We start from the raw sequence: 10,531 nt of genomic DNA, 5'->3' as shown, positions 1-10,531 counted from the left end.
TGAGGTCAATGATTTAAAGAGAGGGTTTTAACCATATATAAAGCTCCTCTACCTATTTGGTCCAGACCAAAGGTAAGAAGAGGCAGGTGAGTCTACAGTTGGCCTTTAAAACTCCTTCACAGCCGCACACCACGCAGGACCTGCTCAGTTGAAGCCAGGTGCCCAGTGACCTACCATGTAAGGGATTCTCCAACTGTTAAACCTGTGTTACAGGAAAAAGGCTACTGCTTTGTACAAGTGTGACGCAGTTTGCTGCAGAATACAGAAGACTGTCTCAAACAGAGAGAGGACCCTGATCTTCTCTGCGAGGTTGCAAACCAGGTTAGTGCTGCTTTCTTGTATCTTATCAGACTTACAAGTTGTTATTTGAATGAAGCAGAGAAGCATTGACTGAGGAAGAAACAGGACTCTCTCTCTCTCTCTTTTTTTTGGAAGAGATTTTTTTCCTATGCGCTCACTGGAGAGACAGAGAGAGACAGAGAGACAGAAAGCGAGAAATCACCCCCTAAGGGAAATGACCACAATCCCTTCTCTTCCATTCTTCTCCCGGGATCTTGGGCACACACGAACATGCACACACACATGCCCCTGGCATGAGTTTTAAGCCGCCAGGTCCAGGACTCAAACCACGGTCAACCACATGGGAGTCCAGGGACATAGCATTACGCCATCGGCTGCTCCCGCAAACCTCTCTTGAGTCAGGTTTTCTGATGTTTTCTTTTGCTTTCTTTTCCCTAAAGAAATTGTAGCACCAGAAGGGGACCAAAATTATGGGGCCACCAAGGTCAGAGATGGAATGGGAGTGTGTGGGGGTAGCACACATAAAATGTGGATGGACCCTTGTCAGTATGAGTTTGGATTAAAATGAGTTGGGAGTTTATTTTTTTTTGTGATGAGAATAATATAATACTGGGAAATAGGTATTGAATTGAAAATGACTCAACTTTTTTTTTTTTAAATCAAAGAAACTTTCCTTTAAGAAACTTTCAAGTTTTATAATTAACTTGATTCTATTTCAGATCAGAATAGGTCCTGCAGGATAAGATTCACCACCATGCTACCCTCTGTCGTGTTTTGGGGACTCATTGCCCTCATTGGTAAGTCATTGGTTGGATGGCCCAGCCTCCACTGGTTAACATTTAGCATTGTTTACAAAGTGTCCATAAAAACACCCAGCAGAGTCACCAAGCAGAAAGAGAAATGATTACACGTAAGGGAGGAGTGTGCTCCCCTCTGACAAGCCTGGCCATTATTCAGCTGCCCCTTCCTGTCTTCCTTCCTTCCTTTCCTCTTTCCTTTATTTTATCCTTCCTTCCTTCCTTTCTTCTTTATTTTATCTTCCCTCCCTTCCTTCCTTCCCTCCCTCCCCCTTTCCCTCTCTTCCTTCCTTCCTTCTCTTCCTCCCTCCTTTCCCTGCTTTTTTCTTTCCTTCCTTATTGCCAGAGGGTGTGTGTGCTTATAGAACAAGAAGGGATAAAGGAGAGGCAGAGAGCACTATCCTTCATAAAACGTGGTCACTCCACAATTCCTTCAATTCTTCATCCTGTTGGGATTTGGGGCATGCATACACACACACTTAGCATAGTTTACAAACGGCTGGGACCAGGATTCAAACCACAGTTGGCCATGTGGTACCTGGCTCCCTTAACCAATAGACCATGGGGTGAGCCTAATTATTTTTATTTCTATCATTAAGAGCATATTCTGCTTCCCAAACAAGTAAAGACAGTATCAGTGGGAATTTAAAATAATAGAATATTAATTGACTTACTTCCTGTGTGACAATGCATATACTGGAATTCACACTGCATCAAGAGTTACAAGGAACAGGGCCTTAGGAGACAAGACACAATGAAGAGAAAGTGATCAATGACAGTCAGTAGATACGAGTTGAAAAACCCTAGTTTCTAAGTTTAGGAGGAATAGCTCACAACCACCCAGGATATTCACAGAGGCTTTTTGGGGAGACATGAAAGTTGAAGAATGCTTGGACTGCCCAGCCTCCAGAACTGTGAGCTAAATAAACCTCTTTCCTTCATAAATCACCAAGTCTCAGCTATTCATTTTAACAGCAGAAAATGGACCAAGACACAATTTAAGCAATGATCTCTCACAGGCTTCATGTGAATTATCGTTCTGCCTCCCAGGCACTTCCAGGGGCTCGTACCCTTTCACCCACTCAATGAACCCTCACCTGCATCCTCGCCTATACCACGGCTGCTATGGGGACATCATGACCATGGAGACTTCTGGGGCCACCTGTGACGTGAACAGTTTAATCAGTTGCGGTAAGTGAAAAGCAAAACAGACATGTAGCTTTCCCTTTATCATTATTTCCACATTATTTCTTAAGAAGTAACTTAATTTTGAAAGGTGTAATTATTATGAACAGTATCAAAATTTTAAAACCAGAAAAAAAAAACAACCCAGAATCCAGGCCAAGCTAACAAACTATTTATTTTTGTTTTTCCCCAACTCTTTCTAAACTCTGTCCCGGTGTGTTTATTTCTAAGTATTGAAGTTATTGCTTAAATAAAATACTAAATTCTGGCTTTATGTTTTGTTTGTTGTAGTGCTTCCTTCATGTTATGACATGATCATTTTCAAGCCTCTTGCTCTTTGTACTTCTCTTTTTTAAAAATTAATTAATTTCTGAAAATTAAAAAAAATTCATTTACATTCATTCCCTAAGCATCGTCACAGCATACAAAATGTGATTTCCCATCCAGAATATACTGCACAGTGACTTAATCATGCATGTTATCATCAATAATTTTCCATTTCTAGTTGATATATATGTGTATATATATGTGTGCTTCCTCTCTTCTGTAATCCTGTTCCAAAGTTGTCTTCCTGATGTTATCATGGTAATTTGGGGTGTCAGAGCTGGAAGCAACCACGAGGTCACATCTAAAATCCTACCCTTCAATTTACAGATCAGAGCACTGAAGCTCAGCGAGGAGGAAAGCGTTCCCAAAGGCACACAGCTAGGTGGTGGCCGAGCCAGACTAAAACTTAAATGTCTATCATACAATCCTGAAGAGTCTTCTCAATGCACCCAAGTGGCAGAAACGAGGAGATGGAAAAAAAGCACCTTTTGAGGGTTTTGGACCTGATAGGGTTTCAGCAGTCAGAGATCCCAAGAGTGTCTTAGGATGCTTGACCAAGCTGTGGATAGCAGTCAGGGATTGTGACTTATTTAGTAACCTTTGAGGAAGGGGTCTCTTCTGGAGTAAGCACAGTTTCTTTTCTATTGACTAAGGCATCCGTGGTTCTGAAATGTTTGCCGCGATGGATCTGAGGGCCATAAAACCTTACCAGGCTCTGATCAAAGAGGTGGGGCAGAGGCATTGCATCGACCCTGCTATCATTGCAGCCATCATCTCCAGAGAAAGCCACGGCGGAGTCGTCCTGCAACGTGGCTGGGACCACAGAGGACTTAAATTTGGCTTGATGCAGGTATTTAGCCAGAAACTTTCCATCAGTTCCATTTCATCCTTCCTTATAAAACCTTGATCTGAACTGAAAATCATTTTGCAGGTCTTTCAGGCCCCAAAACTCTCTGGCATCTGGCTTGGGGCACTTCAGCATAATTTGTTCTAAGATGTCTTTTTTTCTTTTTCATTTATTTTTCTTATAATTGCCAAAGGGCACATGCACTCACAGAGACAGAGAGGGAGAAGGAGAAAGCATGGCCCTGCAAGGGGCTATGGTCACACCGCAATCTCTTCTCCTTCACGTCTTGAACCTGTTGGGATCTGGGGTACATGCACACATATGCCTGGCATGTTTTTCAAACTGACAGGGCCAAGATTAGAACTGTGGATTGCCATGTGAGATCTGGCTCTTTTAACCATGAGGCCACAGGGCTGGTCCTATTCCTGAATTTATATAACACATCTTTGGGATTTCATCCCAGGCTTATCAGCTATTAGATTATGAGTTCCTTAACTATAGTTCTGTAATAAATCATATGCCCCGTACTGAAATAGAAGAAATATCATAAAGCACCATTAATACAGGTGTCCTCTCGGTGTTCATGAAGAAGTAGATTTCATCCATGTGGATCAAAATAATGTATAATCGAGCCGTACTTGGATCAACTTGCTCTTTTAGGTTCACTGGAGAAAGATCCAAATTACCTAGATATTTGCATTTAGGATCTATTTTAAATTGTCTGTAGAGAAAGACTTCTAGCCTTTCCAGTTGGAAGCAAGTTTTTATTTGAATTAGCTGAAAAATTACTTTTTTACAACTGTCTAGACTTTGGGTGCCAATGATTTGTTTTAAAACAACTTTTCCTCAGGGCCAGCAGGTGGAGTAGTGGTCAAAGTGCTTGACTCCCATGTGGGCAACCATGGTTCAATTCCTAGACATGGTGGCTTGAGCCTCATACCAACTGCATGTGTGTGTGTGTGCCCAAGATCCCAGGAAGAGTATAGAGGAGGAGGGATTGTGGCATGGCTATCCCCTCTGGCTTTCTATCTCTCTGGCAAGTGCACACACCCTATAGCAAAAAATTTCTAAAAGAAGCAAACAAACAAACAAAAAAACTAAAAACAACTTTTTTTATCATTCTTTTTTTGGGAGAGAGTGTACTAGATTCTTAGCTAAAAGTATGCCATGTTCACTTCTCCCAAACCTGTATTTGTTTCTCTCTCTCCTTTCTGTGAAGGAAAGGACAGCAGAATTGACTCTTTAGGGATAAAGGAAAGGTGGGGTGACAACATTTATGAACTTGAACCCAGGGAGGAGAGATTAGGAACAGCAGAGAAATGTGTTGCTTTATCTAGATGCTGACATTATTATCTGAATTTTCTAGCTTGATAAACAAACTCACCACCCCATTGGTGACTGGGACAGCAAAGAACACCTTTCACAAGCTGTTGGGATTCTAGCAGACAGAATTAAGGCAATCCAGAAAAAATTCCCCACATGGAGTGCGGCTCAACACCTCAAAGGTAGGCCATTATCTATAGTGCTTTGTGTACATGAGCTGTGAATGAAGCCACTGAAGGCCACATGTGCCCTGGGCCTCCTGGCAGCATCCTCCCTGGGTCAGCAGTGAACCCGGGAGGAGCTTCTGAACGCTGCTCTGGAGTTCTGTGTACCATGAGTTACTTTGGGTGGTCTATCATTCCCCAACTTCCATTTCCCCTCTTGTACAGTATTGGGGTTTTTATTGCATCTCTCATCTCTCCTTTGAGCTATTAAGTTATGCCTTGAGTTAATGCAATAATGTAAAATAATATGCTTGCGTTCCTCTCATAGTATTTTCCTGATAAAAGAAATGGTTAATCACTTCCAAACTGCTTGAACAAACCTTTTCTTTGTGACATTCTTGGGGATTTGGGTACCATGACAGATTTCTGCTTGGCTGGGCCAAGTGGAGATTTCTGCTTGGCTAACCACGGGCCCTCTCGAGTTCAGCAACTTCTCGATGAAATTAATTCACTAGCTTCCCACTCTATGTGTGCTCTTCCTTTTACATCTTCTGTGTCTTTAGAGGCACTTGAGTACAGACAGGAAACCAGGTTGTTTTCTCAGGTTCTCTGGTTCCCACTCCCTTCACTTTCAACCACATCTCTTCATATTAAGTTTACTTCCTATAGATCCATGATACACATATACCTTCTCTCCTCCACATTTAAAAATTATTTAATTTTATTTGTTCTTCTTATTATTTTTAATTTGTTATAGGACACGTGTGTTCATCAGAGAGAGAGAGAGACACAGAGAGAGGGAAAGTGAGAAAGCAAGCTGCCAGGTCCAGGACTTGAACTGCGGTTGGCCATGTTTGAATTCAGCATTTTAACCGCCACACCACCTGCTGGTCCCATCTCATTCCACATTTTAATGGTTTTAATTCAGAACAAATAGTTTCTATATTTTCTTTTCTTTTCTTTTTTTTTTTAGAAGTTCTTGCCTTAAGGCTTGTGTGCTCACCAGGGAGAGAGACAGAGAGACAGAGGCAGTGAGAGGGAAAGTGAGAACTTACCGCCCATGGGGGATGGCCATGGCACAATCCTTTCTCCTCCATTCTCCTCCTGGGATCTTGGGCATGCACGCACACAGACCTGGCCTTTGTTTCAAGCCATCGGGTTCAAGACCTGAGCCACAGTTGACACATGGGAATCTAGTGACATAACCACTATGCCATCTGCAGGCCCTAACAGTTTCTATTTTCCATTTTAAGGTCTTTGAAGGCAGGAATCAAGACCAGGGGTCTTTTTCTCTTGACATTAGAGCAGAGCACAATTCTGTTAAACATATAGATAACTTTTTATCTTAATGTTTCATTTACTCTTAATTAACATACAATAATTGAGCATGTTTGTGGGGATGTAATATGATTTTTCAGTACATGAATACAATATGTGACCATCAAATCAGAGAAGTGGTATACCCGCAATCTCAGCGATTTTACTTTGTGTTGGGAAGATCGGAAATCCTCCCTTTTAGCTACTCTAAGACATACAGTGAGTTGTTAACCTCATTCTCCCTGTTACCATTGATAACACTAGACATAGTTCCTCTGATCTATCTGTAATTTGTTTCTGTTAATCAGCATCCCTCTATTCCCGCTGCTCCAACTTTCCCAGCCTCTAGTAGTCATTCTTTATTTTTTTTGGGAGAGGTTTTTGCTATAGGGCGCGTGCGCTCGCCAGACAGACAGAGAGAGACAGAGAGACAGAAAGCGAGAAATCACCCCCCAGGGAGGATGGCCACGCCGCAATCCCTTCTCCTCCATTCTCCTCTCGGGATCTTGGGCACGCGCGCACACGCACCCGGCGTGAGTTTTAAGCCACCGGGTCCGGGACGCGAACTGCGGTCGACTACGTGGGAGTCCAGCGACATAGCCATTACGCTAACTGCTGGTCCCTAGTAGTCATTCTTCAACTCTCTACTTCTAGCAGGTCAATTTTTTCAAGTTATACACATGAGTGAGAACTTGTGGTATTTTTCTTTCTGTGCCTGGTTTATTTCACTTAACCTAATATCCACCAGGATTGCCTATGTAACCTTTAATGATTGGATTTGTCCTTTTAAATGATCAAATGATATTTCAATAAATGACTACTATAGATAAATTCCAGGGTAAAATAGCACAAGCATATACATATATATATACATGCATATGCAAGCATACTTCTATGAAGAAACTGATATGTCTTAGGTACCTCGTACTCATTGTGGGTATCTTGTACTCACCTGGCACACAGTTGGTGCTTTAAAACATTTAATGGGGGGGACCAACAGTTGGTGTAATGGCTATGTCGCCGGACTCCATGTATTCGACCTTGGTTTGAGTCCTGGACCTGGTGGTTTAAACTCACGCTGGGCACATGTGTGTGCATGCCCAAGATCCTGAGAGGAGAATGGAGGAGAAGGGATTGTGGTGTGGCCATCCCCCCCTGGGGGGTGATTTCTCGCTTTCTGTCTCTCTGTCTTTCTCTGTCTTCCTGGGGAGCGCATGCACCCTATAGCAAAAACCTCTCAACAAAACAAAACAGAACATTTAATGGGGCTTGCTTTTCTTACTTTCTCTCTCTCTCTCTAACTCTATCCCTCTCTGGTCAAACTAAAATGAATAAATAAATGAATAAATAAAATTAAATAAAATAATTCTTTAAAAAAAAGGGGTGGGGTCAGTAGGTGGCATGGTGCTAGAGGTTAAGGGTGCTAGAGTCCCATATAGCTCAAACTGTGGTTTGAGTCCTGGACCTAGTGGCTTGCTTTCTCATTTTCTCTCTCTTTCTCTCTAACCCTATTCCCCTCTGGTCAAATTAAGATAAATAAATAAATTGGGACCAGCAGTTGGCGTATCGGCTATGTTGCTAGACTCCCACGTAGTCAACTGAGGTTCGAGTCCCAGACCGGTAGCTTAAACTCATGCCAGGCGCATGTGCATGCATGCCCAAGCTCCTGAGAGGAAGATGGAGGAGAAGGGATTGTAGCATGACCATCCCCCTGGGGGGTGATTTCTCGCTTTCTCTCTCTCTGTCTCTGTCTTTCTGGCAAGCACACACACCCTATAGCAAAAACTTCCTCCAAAAAAAAAAAAAAAGATAAATAAATGGATAAAGTTAAATGAAATAATTCTTTAAAAGAAAAAGGCATTTAATGGGGGTCCGCAGGTGGCATAGTGGCTAAGATGTTGGACTCCCATATGGCTGCCCATGGTTTGAGTCCTAAACCTGGCAGCTAACTTTCTCACTATCTCTAGTCAAATTAAAATAACAATAAATAAAATTACAAAAATTTTTAATGAATGAATGCATTATTGAACAAATAAGACTATTATAAGCATTCTCAGACTTCAGCTCTATTAGCAATCTAGTTGTGTCGGGCTTAGATAACATAAAAATCAAATTTAGGGACCAGCAGATGGTGTGATGGTTAAATCGCTGGACTCTCATGTAGTCGACTGTGGTTCTAGTCCTGGACCCAGTAGCTTAAAACTCATGCCAGGTTTGTGTGTGTGCATGCCCAAAATCCTGAGAGGAGAATGGAAGAGAAGGGATTGCAGCGTGGCCATCTTCCCTGGGGGTTGATTTCTCACTTTCTGTCTCTCTGTCTCTCCAGTAAGCACACACACCCTATACCAAAAACTCTCTCCTAAAAAATAAGAAGCAAATTAAACTCTTGCAGCAAGAAAAACAAAAGACTTCAAAAAAGAGAGAGAACAAGAAGGCAACCTAGAATTTTCCTAGAGTCTTAGGTAGCACATTCTTTTAGTAAGGGAAGGCGGGAAGGACAATGTAGGACCTCCTGCTTTGGAAGATTTGCCTGCAGGGATGATATCCTGATAATGCTCATATCTTACTTCTTCTGACAGTTCATATTTCAGTCTAACCTCTGTGTTTCATTGCAGGTGGTCTCTCAGCCTATAAGTCAGGAATTGAAGCTATTGTCACCCCTGCGGACATAGACAATGGTTTGGCCAATGATATCATTGCCAGAGCTAAATTCTATAGAAAACATGGCTACTAAACAAAGCTCTGAGGGTGGGCTGGTTGACAAGGTTCTCATCCGGCCACTGTTTGAGAGCTTGATATGAATATGTTGTACCTAACACTATCCAAGAAATGGCTAAAGTTATGAGAGAAATTTTATTTACCAATTTACTTAATTAAAAAAAAAAAGAAAACTTTTTTCCTGGTTTACAATAATGAGTCCCATGAAAAGTACTATACATATAATTGCTTTGTAGTAAATATGAATATTATAGCAAGTGATATCCACACATTCCAGTGAGGCCTCCTTCTAGCCCATGATATCAAGGCCCACCTACTCTCTGTCTTACTAGAATTGTTAACAAGATGTTAAGGGAACCTGACCTGGGCCTTTGTCCTTTTCCCAGTATCAGCTCAAACCACTAGGGCTTTGCTTATGAGACGTTCCTGACTCCTAAGCCAGTCAACCCATGAGATAGCAGAGAGGGTAGGAATGGAATTCTCGCTTCATAGGTAGCCGGGAGCCGATTAAGATGAAGCTGATCCTCCTCAAGTGTATACCACACCTCTCAGGCCCACACCAACCTCCTGTCTTCTTTTCTTTTCTGAAGATCCAGGAACTGACCTCTCCTCTTCTGTTTTCAGCAGTTTCTGCCATACACTCTCTTTCAAGGGTTCACTCCCCACAAAACATAGCTGAAGATAATAAGCATACATATAAGACCCAAATTAGTTATGGCTCTTCGGCTGCACACAACAGTAGCCAACTCTGGAGATTTTAAGCAACAAAAGGAAATTACCGGAAAGCTATCAGGAGGTTCATAGAACCAACTGAGTAGATGGAGGACATGAAAAAAAAACAAAACAAAACAGGTAACACTGGGATCTGGGGAGGAGAAACCATACTAGTTAGCATTTCCACCACATGAATGAATGTGCACTGTCGCTGTGTAAAGTCCAAAGACCTTCCTCCATCCTTTTATTGTTCTGTTTCGCTGTCACAGAACCAGGACATATCTTGGGTCATGTACACACCTACCCCTTGGCTCTTTTGCTCTAAGGTCTTGCACTATCCAAATGGAGAAGCAATAAATATCCAGCAGGAAACCACGTGCTGTTTGTGGCTTTTACTTCCATAGTCGGGAAAGGACACACACAATAATATGTTGAAGTGTAAAGTGCAAGTGAGGTCAAGTCCTGGGCCTTGTGGCCCCTGCCGTTCTTTTAGCTCGCTTCGATGATGTTCAATGAATGTTTCTGCCATTACTTGTCTTTCTGAGAAGGTGTCAAAAATACACACACCTGCCTCTGAGCCCCCTTGGAGAAACCCAGCCTGAAGATCTGAACCAGGCAGAATCAAGAATCCCTGTGGCAGTGGGCTGAGCCAGTGGCCAGCTGGCGAGGCAGCCCTGCAGCAGACAGGCCAGCATCATTTATGGTTAGTGGAGGCCCATGCCTATCATTGTTTAATAATATTCTGATTATTAATTCTGCATGTGGGTGATCTAGGATGTTCTTCCAATGTCCACTTTGCTCAGGCCTTCCCCCACAAACATGTTCATCATCTAATCACC

The 10,531-nt window shown here is 42.4% G+C and overlaps 1 protein-coding gene across 1 annotated transcript; it reads left to right on the top strand.

Annotated features, from left to right (window-relative positions):
- Positions 1-227: 227 nt before the first annotated feature.
- On the top strand, positions 228-8,994 carry LYG2 (lysozyme g2). Its single transcript, XM_027767462.1, has 6 exons — positions 228-321; positions 1,020-1,097; positions 2,148-2,288; positions 3,263-3,459; positions 4,823-4,961; positions 8,876-8,994. Exons 2-6 carry the CDS (start codon positions 1,055-1,057, stop codon positions 8,992-8,994), a joined length of 639 nt encoding a protein of 212 aa, XP_027623263.1. The 5' UTR covers positions 228-321; positions 1,020-1,054.
- Positions 8,995-10,531: the final 1,537 nt, after the last annotated feature.

This window comes from Tupaia chinensis, unplaced genomic scaffold (genome assembly GCF_000334495.1).
Source record: "Tupaia chinensis unplaced genomic scaffold, TupChi_1.0 Scaffold144276_1, whole genome shotgun sequence".
NCBI classification, from domain to species: domain Eukaryota; kingdom Metazoa; phylum Chordata; class Mammalia; order Scandentia; family Tupaiidae; genus Tupaia; species Tupaia belangeri.
Note: the sequence above shows the minus strand (reverse complement) of the source record. Positions and strands in the feature narration are given on the sequence as shown.

What these genes read in the sequence shown, in the direction of transcription:
- LYG2 (XM_027767462.1), top strand. Translation starts at nt 1,055, where the DNA reads ATGCTACCCTCTGTCGTGTTTTGGGGACTCATTGCCCTCATTG. An exon ending in GGGACTCATTGCCCTCATTG is followed by an intron (nt 1,098 to 2,147) that starts GTAAGTCATTGG and finishes TCTGCCTCCCAG; the next exon opens with GCACTTCCAGGGGCTCGTAC. An exon ending in GAACAGTTTAATCAGTTGCG is followed by an intron (nt 2,289 to 3,262) that starts GTAAGTGAAAAG and finishes CTATTGACTAAG; the next exon opens with GCATCCGTGGTTCTGAAATG.